General features: G+C 36.0%; 1 protein-coding gene across 3 annotated transcripts in view; it reads left to right on the top strand.

Annotated features, from left to right (window-relative positions):
* Window positions 1-18,855, top strand: part of SPAST (spastin) — a 51,422-nt gene that overhangs the window by 15,158 nt on the left and 17,409 nt on the right. For 2 of the 3 annotated variants that reach the window (XR_007462429.1, XM_049652335.1), the window contains exons 2-7: window positions 1,625-1,711; window positions 3,763-3,846; window positions 10,199-10,294; window positions 15,654-15,841; window positions 16,419-16,552; window positions 17,025-17,118. Coding sequence is in view for 2 of the 3 variants with exons in the window: in XM_049652335.1 (XP_049508292.1) it covers window positions 1,625-1,711; window positions 3,763-3,846; window positions 10,199-10,294; window positions 15,654-15,841; window positions 16,419-16,552; window positions 17,025-17,118 (683 nt within the window). In the remaining variant the exon portion in view is untranslated. The remainder of the gene's footprint in view (window positions 1-1,624; window positions 1,712-3,762; window positions 3,847-10,198; window positions 10,295-15,653; window positions 15,842-16,418; window positions 16,553-17,024; window positions 17,119-18,855) is intronic. The other variant, XM_049652336.1, reaches the window with a different exon arrangement.

Raw genomic sequence — 18,855 nt, 5'->3', positions numbered from 1 at the left:
AGTGGTTTCTAGAAAGGAAAGGAGCTTGGAAATGGGAAGAGGCACAAAAAAGAAACTTCTTTTGTATCTATTATTGTAATTTATGAAAAAAAATGTTTAAGCAAATGTGACATTGTTATCATTTCCCACCACTCAGAATGCAAATGCTATTTTACTGTTTTCTATAATTTCCCTCCCTCTTTTTCAAATTAAAAAACCAAAAGTACATGTAAATAGGTTTTTTTATTAAAAAAAATAGGAAGGTCAGCATCCAAATAATTTGAATTGGATGGTAAGAAATTTGAATTGAATTGGTAGGTAAGAAATTATTTTTTTTAAGTTTATTTTGAGAGTGAGTGGGGAGGGGCACAGAGAGAGGGAGAAAGAGAGAATTCCAAGCAGTTCCATGCTGTCAGCATGGAGACCCATGTGGGGCTTGAACTTAAGAACGATGAGATCATGACCTTAGCCTAAACCAAGAGTTGGATGCTTAACCGACTGAGCCACCCACCCTTATAACAAATGCTTAATAATTTCTTCATGTGTCATTATTCTGGCCTAGAAGCTGTGTGAAATACTAGTGGCACTACAATTAGTAAGAAATTACCCCATCCCAGGGGCTGAATCTAGTTAGTGATTTATTTGGGGGATGATGGAAGGAGTAGGTGGTACACATTCATAAGGGGACAGCATTACTTAGTTGTGTGTGGTGCTTCTGGTAAGACTACTTCATTTTTGTTAATCAAGGGAGTCATGATATTTTACTGGCTTTGAAATTTCAGATAATATTAAGGAATGACATGGGAACTGTTGTTTGATTAAATGGGGACGTAAGTTGGGAAAAAAAGAAAAACTTAGTTCTGATAGATGATTTCCACCTTTACTGTATCTCTGTGCCACTTTTCAGATTCTAAAGACTAAGAAATTAATTTTCAAAAACAATGAGATTTGCACGTGGTTGTTACCACTTTACATACATACACTTTATAGAAATATTCTACATACAAATTGATACATACTGATTATGCTGAATTTTTAGGTCTTTTTTAGGCTTAACTTGGATCAAGAATTAATGTTGTAAACCAGTCATTTGTTTGAAAGAAAATAGACATTTACTAAATGCCATACTTGTAATCTCATGTATCAGTTCTCATAATGCAATCATTTTTAAAATAAAAGCTAACTCCAAAAAGGAGGCACCCAACAATGAACAAATTACATCCGATTTGAATACAATTGGGTTGGTTAAATAGTGCTTTTTTCCCCCATTATTGAAAACAGGTTTATGTTTTCTAACTGTATGTATTTTCAATACCATTATTTAAAATAAATTCTCCCTAATTAAAATTTCTTTCCATAGTACAGTATTTCAGTGGTTACAAGCATCAATACCATGAGATGATAAACAAAGGACTCAACCCTAAAATTTTGAGAAATATTGATGTCTATACCTCCCCTTTGGGAAATGTATACACATTAGGATGCTAAAGGTACCAAGAGGTCATATAGTAATATTCCTCAGATTTATTTGATCACAGTCCTCTTTTTCATATATCATCTAATAACAGCATGATTTGGGAAATGTTTAGTATATTCTAGTATGTAATGCCTAGTATATATACAAATAATTATTTCTGTTTTAAAGCAGGACAAAAGGAGCAAGCTGTGGAATGGTATAAGAAAGGTATTGAAGAACTAGAAAAAGGAATAGCTGTCATAGTTACAGGACAAGGTAAGATTTTATTTACATTTGTTTGGTAGCCATCCCAAATAATATTCATGTGATTGCCCTGATTTCAGATCCAGCTACTTACTGAAAGTATTTGACAGATTTTTAAGTGTTATTATTAATGTGTATAGACTTACAGTTAATGCTTTATTACCTGTGTTCAAACTTGATTACCTATAGCATTCTGACAAAAACCAGGATATTACATGTGTCCTCCTTGGACCCACTGTTGGAGATGTTTTAGCCTCATTTTTAGCTCTGTTTTGAAACTGGTCCTTCCCTCATTGTCAAGGCAGGAAGGAATGGTTTAATCAGACTCCCTTTTGTGTTTAAGGGTAATGCTTGACTGCATGTTAGAATATGAGCTGTAAATGTCTTACTTTGATGTACACTTGGCATTTTAAAACCAAAGCAATTATTTTTCATCTTTACTTTCCTATCACCTAAAATTAAAAATTAGAGTCTAATATTATCTTTATATAGGCAGCATTTATTTTACACTGTGCTGTGTGCCCAGGCATCAGTGTGTGTGCTTCATGTGTGTTATCTCTTAATTTTCACCACAACCCCACACTCTGAGGCTGCTGCTATTACTGTTACTTTTTACATAAATAACCTTAAGTACCAAGAAGTTTAGTAACTTGCCTAAGGTCTCATAGCTAGCAAGTGGTAGGTAGAGTCAAGATTTGAACCCAGGCAATCTGACTTCAGAGCCTGAATTCTTTTTTTTTTAATTTTTTTTTTTCAACGTTTTTTATTTATTTTTGGGACAGAGAGAGACAGACAGAGCATGAACGGGGGAGGGGCAGAGAGAGGGAGACACCAGAGCCTGAATTCTAAAATACTATGCTGTGACTATTGTGCAGTATGTGGGTATCACTATTAAATAAGTAAAATATTTTAGTTATCATAGATAAAATAAATTCAGAAGGAAAAATTATATAGGATGAGAATCTTAGCCTTATGGATCAGTCCACCCAGGGATATTTGTTATCTGGTTGGCTGATATCTACTACTTACATCATCTCATCCCCAGTAATTGCAACATGTCTAATGTCTGCCAGGTTTTTTTTCTTTGCCCTTTTTGACTACTTCTCTAGCTACTGGTGTCCTATAGAAAAGAGAGCAGAATAGAACAAGTATATATGGGAGGTTAGGCCTTTGAGACTTTTCATGAGTTTATGAGCATGACTTTATGAATTATGTACAGAATGTATTTGCTCTTCCTTGTCAGTTGTGTAGAAGAAGAGCTAGAAGAAAATAAATTATAAGAAAAATGGTACTTCACTGAATCGAAAATGCCTTTGATTATACCACTAAGAGAAAAAACAGTGTCAGTTAAAATATGACACATTCTCTTCTTATCATCACTTTGAATTTGACTTTTACCTTATTGAATGTACTGTCTTCATCCTATTTAGACAAAGCTGTAACAGCAATATTAACATCAATGACCAAATTTGTTCACGCACAGGCAATGACAGACTGTGGCATGACTGCAGCCTGGCTGATAGCTTTAGTAAGTTGGTACTGGTTGTAAAACCCATCTCAGTTTGAAAGATTTTTAAATGTAGGGGAAAAGATATGCTTCAAAATCCATGAAATAACACATGAAATCCATGAAATACAACAGTAGATCTGAAACCATCAAAAGGAATGTAACTGATTTTTTAAAGATACTCTTTTCATTATAAAGACTATGACTCCCCATGAGGTTAGTTGGGATAATATGTTATCTTCTTTTTTTTTTTAAGTTTATTTACATATTTAGAGAGAGAGAGAGAGAGTGAGTGAGCAAGAGCAGGGGAGAGGCAGAGAGAGAGAGAGAGTGAGAGTGAGAATGAGAGTGTGAGAGAGTCCCAAGCAGGCTCCGTGGTGTGGAGCCCGATGTGGGGCTCAAACCCATGAACTGTGAGATCATGATCTGAGCTGAAACCAAGAGTCAGACACTTAACCGACTGAGCCACTCAGGTGCCCCGATAATATTTTATCTTGAAGTAATATTAGTAGGGAAATGTAGATGTTTTCACTTTTTTTCCTCTTTGTTCTTTCAGGTGAACAGTGTGAAAGAGCTAGACGCCTTCAAGCTAAAATGATGACTAATTTGGTTATGGCCAAGGACCGTTTACAACTTCTAGGTATCACTTAATGAATTGTATAACTGGAATGAGATGTATTTGAAATGTGTGTTCAGTGAAACTTTAAAATTAGATGGAAATAGATCAATCTTAAAAATGTGTTCTAGGCTTTTTTTTATAACTTACAGAAAATTTCTAACATATACAAAATAGAAGAGTATAATGAATTAATTATCCATCATTCAGCTCTAATAGTTATCAACTCCTAGTCAGTCTTGATGTATCTATATTCAAGGGCTGGCAAATTACAGCCCATGGGCTAAACCCAGTTCACTACCTATTTTTATAAGATGGCACACAGCTACTCATTCCTGTAGATACTGTCTGGATGCTTTTATGCTACAGTGACAGTGGAGTAGTTGATACAGAGATCATAAATCTCTCAAAGCCTTTTGATATATAGCTTTTTAAAATATTTTAATATTTACTATCTGGCTTCTTACAGAAAAAGTTTGCCAACTCCAGTGTGTGTGTACGTGTATATATACATATACATATATATGTATATATGTATATGTACAGAATTTGTTTCAACATAATATGAAGGGGGGAAAGTGGGTAGCATATATACCCACTTTCACCCCTTCATATTATGTTGAAACAAATTCTTGACATTTTTTTAATTCATTTATAAATATTTCCTATTGTATTTCTAAAAATGCCTTAAAAATAAAATTATCAAATGCCATTATCACATCTAAAAAATAACCAATATTTCTTTTAATATTAACAAAAAAATCATAGCCAAATAAATGATTAGTGTCCAAATAGAATTTATATATAATATATAATATAATGTAATATAATGCATAATATAATGTTTAGTTAGTATCTCATAATTGAATAACTTAGTATTTTTCTGGTAATTTTTTGAATCAGGATCTCCAGAAGATTCATACGATATGTCTCTTTTAATATCCAAGTTCATCTGATAGGTGGTTGTATGCTTATTTGTCAGTACTTCTGGCATTTTGTGATAGTAGTAGCAATTGATGACTGATGCTTAGTGATATAATTCTGTCATTCTTCCTGCATTTACCAGTTTGAATAGGTCTATAAAGAGAAACTTTTCATCTTCTCTTTGAAGGTATAGATTTTAAACTTATTTTTTTAAGGTAAATCTACCCCTAAAACAAAGTGGAACTAAAATCCATCCTTCTTGGGTGATTCTGTACCATAACTTGTTTTGATAGAAGTATATATTTGGTAAACAGATAGACCTTATATATTTATTACTCTGTGATTTATGGTACGTTATTTAGCATGTTTGAGCCTTTTTCATCTCATTTATAATATGCTAATAGATAATACTTATCTCACTATATTTGTGACAGTCACAGAGACCATAGTAAGTACTCAAAAATGCTGGTTTTTATTCACCTCCTTATCTATCTGTAATCACCACCTTGCTTTTGTGGAAAAATGTATTTACACATGCATATGTAAATATTTCATTCGTTCATTCATTCTTATATGACCCATTGTGTTGGTAAATTTTTTGCCCCACAGAGATGAAAAAGAAGCCTTTAATGTTTTCAGGTAATTAACAAGGCAATGTTCGCCTGGTGTCTATGGCTGACAGAGTTTGTCTTCTTACTTCCTATGTGAAGATCACTAGTGTATCAAGTAAAATTAAATATAATATCAAAGGTTATTGTAGTAAAATAATTAATTGTTCTACTTGGTATTTTCTATGTTTTGGCTATAATGCCTTTCACTGTATGTACAAATTATCATATCTATAATGCAGATTAAGTTTAATTATGGCACATTTAGTAGCATGTTTCTAATTGAGTAATTAGGAGTTGGTTGATTTATCTTTTGAAGATGTGATATGATGAATTATTGGAAGCATCTCATCTATTATAGACTTGTCTTTTAATGTGGCTTTGTAATTTCTTATTTGTGCTAGGATGAAAAGAGAATCTGTAACAAGCTAGGCATTAAAAGAATTAATATTTTGGATGTCATTGTCTGTTGTCATCCTCAAAAGTGCTCTTTGCCCGTTCATGCAAGAGGTTCCTTTAAAAAAGAAGAGGTGGAATAGAGGCCTCAACATATTCCTGTCTTCTGAGATCTCAAAGTCTAGGACTGTATCTACCAAAGACAGTAAAAAAGAGTTGTGCACACGTGCATAGTAGAGCATATTTATATACTATGTATTGGTTGAGAAATGGAACTTTTCAGAGGTGGAATGCCCAGTAGTTACCTAGTTAGGATGGAGAATCATACTAAGAGTTCTGCCTACAGATTGGTTAGAGAGGATGCAGACTCTCTGATAAAATGGGAAGAGTTCATATATATTAGATTCAAGTTAGTAAGCCTTCGAGCAAAGCTTAACCATAAATAATTTTGGCATACCTGGAGGTTACCCTTTTGTAAAAAAATAAATAGCTTCATTCAGCATCCACTTATTAAATCTATACTCTGTACCAGGTACAGTGCCAATGATATTAACTGAATTTATTTAGTAATTCAGCAAAATTTTTTAATGTTTATTTATTTTGGTGAGAGAGAGAGAGAGAGAGTGTGAGCAGGGGAGGGGCAGAGAGAGAGGGAGACATAGAATCCAAACTAGGCTCCAGGCTCTGAGCTGTCAGCACAGAGCCCAATGTGGGGCTTGAACTCACGAGTCATGAGGTCATGACCTGAGCCAAAGTCGGACACTTAACCAACTGAGCCACCCAGGTACCCCTCGAATGTTTGTTTGTTTGTTTTTTTTAACTTTATTTATTTTGAGGGAGAGAGTGCACAAGCGGGGGAGGACAGAGAGAGAGAGAGAGAGAGAGAGAGAGAGAATCCCAAGCAGGCTCTGCACTGTCAGCGTGGAGCCACACATGGGGCTCGATTCACAAATCCCGAGATCATGACCTGAGCTGAAGTCAGACGCTTAACCAACTGAGCCACCTACGTGCCCCTCAGCAAATAGTTTTTGGGCGATTACCATGTTCTACATATAAATGTTAGGGTATAGACAAGGATCCATCCTTCATAGAGTTTTTATTCCAGCAGGGGGAAGACTGACAGTAGGGAATAAACATAAAAAAGAATTAAGTTATACAGTATGTTGGAAGATGATAAATATGTGGAAAAAAAAGAAAAAAATAAAACATAGTAATGGGGATTAGGAGTGGATGGGAGGTGGTTTGAGCTTTTAGTTTTAAATAGGATGGTTAATTACACCTCTTTGAAAAGATGACAGGAGTTAGCCATGCAGGTCTCTGGGAGAAGAATGGTCCAGAGAGAAGAGCTGATGTAAAACCTTAAGAAAACATACCTGGTGTGTCTGATAAGAAGCAAAGAGGGCAGTGTGCCCCAGCCAGGAGAGTATGGTAGAGAGGAGGTAAGAGAACTGATGGGGCAGGGAGGTTCATCCTAACAAGCAGGGCCTTATAGGCCACCATAAAGATTTGAACTTTTGCCATCTCTGAAAAGAGGAGCAGTTACAGGATTTTTAGGAAAGGAATGACATAATCTGACTTATATTTTTTTTTAATGTTTATTTTTGAGAGAGAAAGAGAGACAGAGTGTGAGCAGGGGAGGGGCAGAGAGAGAGGGAGACCCAGAATCTGAGCAGGCTCCAGGCCCTGAGCTGTCAGCACAGAGCCCAGTACAGGGCTTGAACCCACAAACAGTGAGATCATGACCTGAGCTGAAGTCAGATGCTTAACTGACTGAGCCACCCAGTCACCTCTCTGACTTAAATTTTGAAAAGATCACCTTGCTAATAGGCTCCAAGGGTAGAGCCAGGGAGAACAAGTTGGATCACTATTGAATTGTAGTAAGCTAGGAGAAAAATGATGGAGGCTTGGACCAGCATAATATGAGGAGAAATTGTAACAAGTGGTAGGATTATAATTATATATGAAGGTTGACCAGATAGATATACTGACATATTGGATATAACATTCCTCTCTTTAAGGCTCTCATGATATATTGGCTGAGGCAGATACATAAATAGATGAATCATCATTACTGCAGGACGAGGTGTACAAATATTTTATAGAGGTGGAAAATAGGTGTCTGAGAAATATTCCTGGAAGAAGTGAAACCTAAAGGGGAGATTAAAAAAGATAAAGCTTTCTTTTTTAAATTACTTTTATTTCTTTTTTAAGTTTATTTATTTTGAGAGAAAGAGTATGAGCAGGGGAGGGGGAGGGGGAGAGGGAGACGGAGATGTAGAGAGAGAGAGAGGGAGAGGGAGGGAGAGAGAATCCGAAGCAGGCTCTGCACTGTCAGCACAGAGCCTGAGAGCCTGATGCGGGGCTCAAACTCACGAACTGTGAGATCATGACCTGAGCCAAAACCAAGAGTCAGACACTTAACTAACTGGGCCACCTAAGTGCCCCAAAAAAGACAAAGCTGTAAAGAATGTTTGGAAGAAAAGACATTTCAGGAAGAAGTAACAGTATGAACAGAGGTTCTGGGTAAGAAATAGCATGGCAAGTAGGGAAGGGTGCTGGAGAAGAAGTGAACATAGGATTACTCCAGTATGAGAGATGCAGGCAGATCATGGAGGGCCTTAATGTTATATAGCAAGAGGTTTGAGCTCTGGTCTGTGGGCAGTGGGAAGCTGCTAAAGGGTTTTAAACAGAAAAGTTACGTGGTAATATTTTCCTTTTAATAAAGTAGATGACTCGGATGGTTGTGTGGGAGCCAAGAAGCAAGGTGATGCTTTTATTTTAAATCATTAATGAATCTATACAACCTTAGTGATTCTAAACAGAAGCATTAAACTAAGTTTACTTTCTTTAACAAAAATGAATTGGAGCAAGCTCATATTAGCAGTATAGTAGTATTGTGTATATGTGTGTTTCCACACCTATAAATCTAAACCCTACACACCAAAACAACTTCTCTGGCTTTTTATTCCTAGTTATTAGTTATCAAAACCAAGGAGTTAGTTACTTTATGTTTAGTATGTAATGAATGTATACGTGATCTTCTTGTTACATTTCAGTGAAGGGAGTGTTAATTGATAAAGAAGATATTTACAGTTTTTTTCTAAGTTATGTCTGTTACCAACATAAATGGTTTCTTTCTCAGTGATTTGAAAAGTATTATCATTGAGAAAAATCAGATGACCTATCTGTTAACTAACAACAACAACAAAAAGCTCCAAGGTATATTGTATCAGCCAGTTCTAGGATACAAAAACAGTTCAGTACTTTGTGCTTTGTGCAGAAAGGGTAGCTGCTATTTAACCTGTCCCAAAGGCATGTGTGGTTGTACCATAAACCAAGCATGGCGCCTGCTTGTCTGACCTTAGAAATGAAAGTTTAGGAGAGTTAGCATGTATGTGCTACATTTTTTCGTATATTCATTGAGCTCCTAGTACAGAAGAAAAGAATCAGTATGACAGTTGGGAGTACTGCAACAAAATAATTATGGTAAGAATTGGGCCCCTGTGATGAATAGGGGCACATAGCAGGTTCTTCCTGTATATTATTTTGTTTAATCTTTGAGACCCTCAGAAAACTGAGGCTAAAGCAAGTTCATGCTGGTAAGTGGTGAAGCAGGGTAAACAGGGTCAACTAGTAGTATGGATGACTTGAATGGGGAAATGGTAGTGCATCAGTGATAGAGAGGGGCAAGATAGCACAAAATGGTACCCTCCTGGGCCTGAGGTGCTAGACATAGCGACCTGGGTCTTGAGAGGATTTGTCGTTACTTGAAATTGAGGGTAGGATTGAAACAGTCTTTTTTTTTTCTTTTTAAAAATGTATTTATTTTTGAGAGAGAGAGAGAGAGAGTGCAAGCGAGAAGGGGAGAGACAGAGAGAGAGGAAGAGAGAGGATCCCAAGCTTGAACCCATGAACCATGAGATCATGACCTGAGCTGAAATCAAGAGTTGTATGCTTAATCAGCTGAGCCACCCCAGGTGCTCCTATACAATCTTTTTTTTTTTTTAATATATTTGTGTTGTAATAAAAATGAAAAATAAAAAAAAAAAATTGTGTTGTAAGTTGCCAGCCATGTTAAAGAAGTATCTGGATGATAAAAACAATATTCATTTTTTTGTCTCCAGGCTATTCCCCTACATAATGATGTGGGTATATTAGATACTCAGAAAATATTTGCTGGTGATAGTGGTAATATGAAACCTGCTTCAGGTTACAACACCTATATAAAGCATATTTTGAAAATAGCCAGTTGTGAACTTCTGTTGCTATTTTAATGTCTGAGTTTTTACTAATGATATTTTTAAGATAATTTTATATAAATGCCAAAATCCTTCATCTTCTAACACCTTGAATTACTTTTTATTTTCACATGTACATCTTATTTTTTCATTATGTGTTTTTGCTTTTTATTTATTTTGTTCTTTTTTTTACCTGCCTCTGTTGCATAGAGAAGCTGCAACCAGTTTTGCAATTTTCCAAGTCCCAAACGGATGTCTATAATGACAGTACTAACTTGACATGCCGCAATGGACATCTCCAGTCAGGTGGGTTTAGGTTAACTAACATGGAAGATAATAAAGCTTGCATGCAGAGTAGAGTCCTATATAACTTGATAATGTTGATTTGATTTTATAATGGTTTATTTCGTTGGCTTTTGTTTTCACAGGGCTGTGTTGAAAATACAGTATCCCTGTCATTCATGGTATATAAATATGTAGCAAATAGGATATAACCGTTCTCAACACACTTTATTTGCTTATTTTGCAACCACCCATTTTTGAGAGTATAAAATATGAAGGTTCATTTTCCTAAGCTATTAAAATATTCTTTTGTTTCTGTTGCATTTTCAGCATTTGTGGTTTTTTTCATGCATACCTGTACCAAGTTTTCATGAAGTGGTGTTTTTTAAGTCAGAAATTTTAATTTCTCTTTGTTAAATATCAATATTAATTGCACATATTTAATTCTACAATTTTAATTACTATGCATGAACGTTTTATCATAGTACCTTAGGAAAAATTTGAAGCTGAGTTCACATAGTAAGGGGAAATATTAGAATACTATTATTAACTATGGGTTAAATTTGTTTTCCACGAACTTTGGGGTATCAACTCCTACAGAAGCTTACAGCAGATCTTCATTTCCTAAGTTCTCTGACATCTTGGCTAGTTTTACTGGTGACTTTTTCAGCATTAGTTTCATGTACAGGGCTTAAATTTTATGAAAGTAAACATTGCTTTGTTCAATTTGTAGCAGAAAAACCTTAGTTTAGACTATAAGACAACTGTCTTCTTTATTCATACATAATACAAACCTTCAAGACTTCAATTAAGAAGAATTAAGGTAAGTGGACTGGAGACAATAGGTTATCAAATCGTTCCCTTCTGGCTTTACTTCTCTCTTATGGAGTTCTCATTTTGGTTTGGTCTTCTAGTACAGAGCCCCTTGTGACTGGCTGTATTCCTTTTCCTCCCTGTACATGATTTAAAAAAATAATATTTAAGGTTTATTTATTTTTGAGAGAGAGAGGCATAGTGCAAGCAGGGGAGGGGCAGAGAGAGAGGGAGACACAGAAGCTGAAGCAGGCTCCAGGTTCTGAGCTGTCAGCACAGAGCCCAATGCAGGGCTTAAACTCACGAACCGCAAGATCATGACCGAGCCGAAGTCAGACGCTTAATCAACTGAGCCACCCAGGTGCCCCCCTTCCTGTACATGATTTAAAACACCATTTCTAATTTAGAAATAAATATTTTGCCTGTTTCTCTCAGCCCAGCTATGAAGAGCTGACATTTTCATAAGGAACTTTTTTTAAAAACCAAGAAATGTAAGAATTTACCACATATAAATAATTAAGTTTCTAAGACATAAATTTGAGATCCTAATAATCCACCAATGTAAACAGCAAAATTTTCTAGCCCTGAAGAGCTGGTATGCCTTTGCCTTGTTTTCTTGCTTCTCTTCTACTTCATTTCACATGTGAGATCCCATTGTATTTTTCTGCCGTGCAAGAAACCCAAAACAAAACAAAAAAGCAACTTTCTCTTCCTGATACCTATGTTAAAAAATCAAACCATCTTATTTCAAATCCCTAGCGATCAGTTTTTATATTTATTTATTTATTTTTATTTTTTAAGATTTATATCCAAATTCGTTAGCATATAGTGCAACAATGATTTCAGCAGTAGATTCCTTAGTGCCCCTTACCCATTTAGCCCATCCCCCCCTCCCATAGTGATCTGTTTTATCCTGTTTTCTTGATGGGGGTATTTACCAACTGCACAGCTAATTAATGCAGCACTGGTATTTGATACCCATCGAGTCCTAGTCAATGAACTTGCTTACTCAGGCCTGTTTTACGAGTGTCACACACTCCTGGAATATTCTGTGATGTTTCACATGGATGAGTTATTTCATCTCTCTTAGGAAATAGTTATGCTAAAGTCTACATATTACTTCAGTGTGTTATCTGTAGTGTCCAGTTTTCAACTCAGAATTTCTAGACATGCAAAGAAATAAGAAAGTGTGACCGTTACTTAAGAAAAGAATCAGGGGCGCCTGGGTGGCTCAGTCAGTTGAGCGGCTGACTTCGGCTCAGGTCATGATCTTGCGGTTCTTGAGTTTGAGCCCCACATCGGGCTGCGCTGTTCTGACAGCGCAGGGCCTGGAGCCTGCTTTGGATTCTGTGTCTCCCTCTCTCTCTGACCCTCCCCTGCTTGTGCTCTGTCTCTCCCTCAAAACAAATACACATTAAAAAATTAAAAAAAAAAAAAAGAATCAGTCACGGGTGCCTGGGTGGCTCAGTCGGTTAAGTGTCCGGCTTCAACTCAGGTCATGATCTCACAGTTTGTGAGTTTAAGCCCCATGTTGGGCTCTGTGCTGACAGCTCAGAGCCTGGAGCCTGCTTCAGATTCTGGGCCTCCCTCTCTCTGCCTCTCCTCTGCTCACACTCTCTCTCTCTTTCTCTCTCTCCAAAATAAATAAACATTAAAAAAAATTTTTTTTGTAAGAAAAGAATCAGTCAATAGAAATTGACTCTTGAATGGGCCCAGTTGTTGATGTAGCAAAGACTTAAGAGCAGCTATTATTATTAAAAAATTAAAAAAAAAAAAAAAAAAAGAGCAGCTATTATTAAATGTGTTCAAAGAGTTAAAATACGGCATCAGGGGGCACCTGGGTGGCTCAGTCGGCTAAGTGTCCGACTTCAGCTCAGGTCACGATCTTGCAGTTTGTGGGTTCGAGCCCCGCATCGGGCTCTGTGCTGACAGCTCAGAGCCTGGAGCCGGTTTCAGATTCTGTGTCTCCCTCTCTCTCTGACCCTCCCCCGTTCATGCTCTATCTCTCTCTGTCTCAAAAATAAATAAACGTTAAAAAAAATTTTTTTAAATAAAAAAAAAATACGGCATCAGTTAGCAAACCTGTGATCTTACTTAGCACATAACATACTATACAATAAAGATAATGGAAATTCTAAAGTTGAAAAGTATACTTGCTAAAATAAAAAAAAATTACTAGATAACCTCAACAGCATATTGGAGATGTCATATGAGAGATTCAATGACCTTGATCCTAGATCAATAGAAACTACTAAATCAGGTGACCCCAACATTGTCAGAAAGCATATGAGTGTTTGTGTAGGGCCAGGGGCAATAAGGGATGCAGTGCAAATGAGTACAAAGAAACTTTTGGGTAGGATGGAAACATTTTATATCTTGATTTTAGTGGCTATTTCATCTTTTTTTTTTTTTTTAACATTTATTTTGAGAGGGAAAGTGTGAGGGGGAGGAGCAGAGATAGAGGTAGAGAGAGAATCCCAAACAGCCTCCACAGCCAGCACAGAGCCTGAGGCAGGGGTCAGTCCCACTACCCATGAGCTCATGACCTGAGCAAAAATCAAGAGTTGGATGCTTAACCTACTGAGCCACCCAGGCATCCTGTCATCTTTAAAGTATATCTTTATAAACTCAATCAAATTATACACTTTAAATGGATGCAATTTATTACTCATAGATTATACCTCAAAAGGTTGATTAGAAAAGAAATACTGAAAGGCTTGTAAAGAAAGATAGTAATCCTGGGATGCCTGGGTGGCTCAGTTGGTTAAGTGTCCGACTTCGGCTCAGGTCATGATCTCACGGCTAGTGAGTTTGACCCCTGTGTTGGGGTCTGGGTGACAGCTCAGAGTCTGGAGCCTGCTTTGGATTCTGTGTCTCCCTCTTTCTCTGCTCCTCCCCTGCTCGTACTGTCTCTCTCTCTCTCTTTCTCAAAAATAAACTTAAAAAAAAATTTTTTTTAATGATAATAGGTTAACACTTTTTTTTTGCTACCGTGTTTTGAACCTACCTACTCTGTTGCCTACTAAACTTTTGCTATTTTTTATGAAAAGTGTGCTGTCTGTTCTCTTAGTTCCTTGTGGAAATTTCTATTCACTTACAATCTTAGGACTGTATGTTTACTGTCTGAAGAAATTCTTCTCCACTCTTTTTTTTTTAATGTGTATTTATTTTGAGAGAGAGAGAGAAAGAGCTTGAGTAGGGGAGGGGCAGAGAGACACGGAGAGAGAGGATCTCAAGCAGGCTCTGCACTTTTAGCGCAGAGCCTGACACAAGGCTCAAACTCACAAACTGAGAGATCATGACCTGAGCCAAAATCAAGAGTCAGACGCTTAACTGAATGAGCCACTCACGCACCCCTCCCTCTCCTTTTTTCCCTCTGAAATGAATCTTTATCTTATCTCACATGCTTTTTTATTTTGGGGTGGGGGACAGATACTCATTTCCTAAGTTCTGTGACATCTTGGCTAGTTTTATTGGTGACTTTTTCAGTATTAGTTTCATGTCCAGGACTTAAATTTTATGAAAGTAAACATTGCTTTGTTCAGTTTGTGACAATAAGAGCAGATTTTGCTCTTTTTTCACACCTTTGCTTTCCTTATTATTTTCCCCTTTTCTAGATTGCTTTCCTGCTTTGTCCTTTAGGGTCACTGTCCACTAGTTCTTTGAACATATGGTTCAGAACTTTACATTTATTTACTGGAAGAACCTCTTGATCACCTTTCTCTACTCTAAAGTTCTCTTCCTTTGAGTTTCCTTAAAACACTTGGATTTGATGAAAAACACAAAAATAAGGTTTTTGTCTTTAGGCTGTTCTAATTTGCTGACTGATTTAACATTTGTCTTTACTGTAAACATTGTTACTAATAAACTGATGTTTGTTAGGGAGTATATAAAAATATTAGAAGTAGTAAGATTTGAACATTTGAAAGCCTGTAACGTATGTAGAAGTGCAATATAGATAGGTCAGGTAACCTTTTAAGCTTAATTGAAAATGTTTTATATGTGTTTATTTACATATATACAGCACATAGAATACTCAGCATATAAAAACCACGTCTTTGTACCCTTTAAATTAAAAATTGATTGATATTAAATTAATTGATTATTTCCTTTGGTGGGCACAGACTGTGGACTTTCATACTATTTTATAGTCTTGAAAGTTTGGAACAAGGTAATGCAGTGTTCCCCACCCCCCCCCACTTCTTCTACAACATAATTTTAATGCCTTTATTGCATTTTGTTTTTTAAATATTCAGCAACTTTGGGTAATCTTATGTCCTCCTCCTGTCCCCACAAATAAATGTGGTTCTTTTTATTACAAATAAATATTCCTTATAAGACTATTATACATCAGGAAAAGGAAAAACCTAAATACCCATAATCTTGTCCAACAAGTGATAACCCCATGACCACCCTAGTAGATAGTCTAATTGAAATCTTATTTTGAAATATTGCTAATGTAAAAAAAAAAATAGTATTTAGCTTAGTTTTGCAAATTTGTACCCATCTTTATTTTATAATGTTTAGCCGCAGTTTTCTATCCATGACGATTGTACTTTTTCTTTGATAGAAAGTGGAGCTGTTCCGAAAAGAAAAGATCCCTTGACACACACTAGTAATTCACTGCCTCGTTCAAAAACAGTTATGAAAACTGGATCCACAGGTCTTTCAGGCCACCACAGAGCACCTAGTTGTAGTGGTTTATCCATGGTTTCTGGAGTGAGACAGGGACCTGGTCCTGCAGCTGGAACTCATAAGGTATTTGGAGATAGTAACTTTAATTGCTTGCTTAAGATAATAACAAATACTTTATAATATCTTAAAGCATTGATAAGTTTATACAAGCGGAATGTAATTTTTTTTTTAATCTACAAGAAAAAAATCTGTAAGGACAACTTGCTATTAAAAAGTAAATCTTACTTTAACTCCCTTTGGACCTAATTCGGTATTGTGTAGTAAACTGCTTATCCAGTCTGTTTTATGTAATGCTATAGAGTTCATTTTAAATTTGTTACTCAGTTGTTTAAATATATGTACATGTTTTATAACATTAACCACAGAGTTTTGTTAGAATTCTAACAATAATCAAAATTATCATAGGGTCTTTTTATTTTATGGTATCTAAATCTTTCTGTATTAAATCCTCTTGTAAGCCCACTTCATGCCAAATGTAGTTCTGTAGTTAATACCATTTTGCATTGGAGTAAATACACAGTTTTGGGTTTTTTATATCCTTTTTCCTATTGTTAAGCTTTTAATTCTGTGAACTTTGAGGTTAATTTACTTGTGAAAACTGTTGTTTGTATTTTTACATTATAATTTTGTGTCCTTTAAGAGTACACCAAAAACAAACAGAACAAATAAACCTTCTACCCCTACAACTGCTGTTCGCAAAAAGAAAGACTTGAAGAATTTTAGGAATGTGGACAGCAACCTTGCTAACCTTATAATGAACGAAATTGTGGACAAGTAAGTTTTGCCATCTAAAGTGTTTCATTTAATGGTTTTAGTTTTGAATTTATTTAATATAAGTAAAATAGATAACAAATATCTTGTCTAGGAGCACCTGGAAGCCTTGGTCTGTTAAGCGACCGACTCTTGATTTCATCCCGGGTTATGATCTCACAGTTTGTGAGTTCAAGCCCCACATTGGGCTCCATGCTGACAGCACAGAGTCTGCTTGAGATTCTCTCTCTCCGTGTGTGTGTGTGTGTGTCTGTCTCTCAAATAAACTTAAAAAAATAAAGTATCTTGTCTAATATACTTATTTAATTTTTATGTTTTCAGTTACAGTAAATGCAGAAAACCATTGTTTTACCGATTTAATTATAATTTCACAGTTAACATAAAAATAACTGTATTTCAAAAAAATAACTTTATTTCATATGGTAGTAACTGAAGCATATTTTGTTGTGGAGCTAACTGTAATTCTCTTTCTTAGTGGAACAGCTGTTAAATTTGATGATATAGCTGGACAAGAGTTGGCAAAACAAGCCTTGCAAGAAATTGTTATTCTTCCTTCTCTAAGGCCTGAGGTAAGCACTTTATATTATCATTTTCCTGTAGCATCATTCATCACTGAATCCATACTAGCAGTAAAGAAATGTGTGAGCTGTGCTAGACTGATTAATTCATATAATTCATTTGATGTTTTTTTTTTTTTAAATGTTTTATTTATTTTTGAGACAGGAAGAGACAGAGCATGAACAGAGGAGGGTCAGAGAGAGGGAGACACAGAATCTGAAGCAGGCTCCAGGCTCTGAGGTGTCAGCACAGAGCCCGACGCGGGGCTTGAACCCACGGACCGTGAGATCATGACCTGAGCCGAAGTCGGACGCTCAACCGACTGAGCCACCCAGGCGCCCCCATTTGATGTTTTTAAAAAGAAAAAAACAGGGGTGCCTGGGTGGCTCAGTCGGTTAAGCGGCCGACTTCGGCTCAGGTCATGATCTCGCGGTCCGTGAGTTCGAGCCCCGCGTCGGGGCTCTCTGCTGACAGCTCAGAGCCTGGAGCCTGTTTCAGATTCTGTGTCTCTCTCTCTCTGACCCTCCCCCGTTGATGCTCTGTCTCTCTGTCTCAAAAATAAATAAACGTTAAAAAAAATTTTTTTTTTTTTTTGAAAAAAACATTAGCAATTGATGTTGACCGGTTATTAGAGGAGAATGACTATAATGGTTCCTAATAACCAATCTATTTTTAACATTCTGAGGGAAAAGTAGGTAACAGAAAATAATTTTTATATCAAGGGAAGAGGAATTTAAAATTAAGAGACAAATCATACTGCAGACAAGGGAAGTTAAGATAAAATTATGAAGTTTGAAGAACTATTTTCTGTCAAAGTAGAGTTGAGATACCATGTTATTTCAGTTTCAGGTGTACAACATTGACAACTCTGTACATTAAGCCGTGCTCATTATGATAAATATAGTTATCACCTGCCACCATACGATGTTACTACAGTAGAACTGTCTATAGTCCCCATGCTGTGTTTTCATCCCTGTGACTTACTTATTTTAAAACGGGAAGCTTGTACCTCTTAATTCCCTTCACCAGTTTTGCTCACCCCTCAACTCCTTCCCCTCTGGCAACCACCTGTTTGTTCTCTGTATTTATGATTATGTATCTGTTTGTTTGTTCTCGTTGTAACAACAACAAAAAAATGATAATTGTGTGAAGTGAAGGGTGTGTTAACTAACCTTATTTTGGTAAATATTGTTCAATATATGTATGTATCAAATCATACTGTACACGTTTAGCTTAGCGTCATGTCTGTTATATCAAAGTAAAACCAGAAAATGTTAAAAACAAAAAAAAATGCCACAGTAATCAAGATAGTGTGTCTTTGGCAAAAGAATAGACAAATAGATCAGTAGAACAGACTAGAGAGCCCAGAAACACAAGAGACACAAATATCATCAGTTGACAAAGGCACAAAAGCAATTTGATGGAGAAACTATGGTGTTTTCCACAAATGGTGCTGGAACAAATAGGCATCCATGTGAAAAATAATTCTAGAACTGTACTTTTACACCTTTCATAAAAATTAATTCAAATTGGTTACAGGCCTAAATGTGAAAGGCAAACCTAACTGTAAAACTCCTAGAAGATAATATAGGAAAAAAAATCTAGGTGATCTTTTGGTTTGAGGATAGCATATTAGATATAACACCAAAAGCATGATCCTTAAAAGAAAAATTGGTAAGTTGAACTTAATTAACATTAAAAACTTTTCTGTGAAAGATGTTAAGAGAATGAGAAGACAAGCCACAGAC

This window comes from Panthera uncia (genome assembly GCF_023721935.1).
Source record: "Panthera uncia isolate 11264 chromosome A3 unlocalized genomic scaffold, Puncia_PCG_1.0 HiC_scaffold_12, whole genome shotgun sequence".
Lineage (NCBI taxonomy): Eukaryota > Metazoa > Chordata > Mammalia > Carnivora > Felidae > Panthera > Panthera uncia.
The sequence above is the reverse complement of the archived record's forward strand: the minus strand, read 5'-3'. Positions and strand labels throughout refer to the sequence as shown.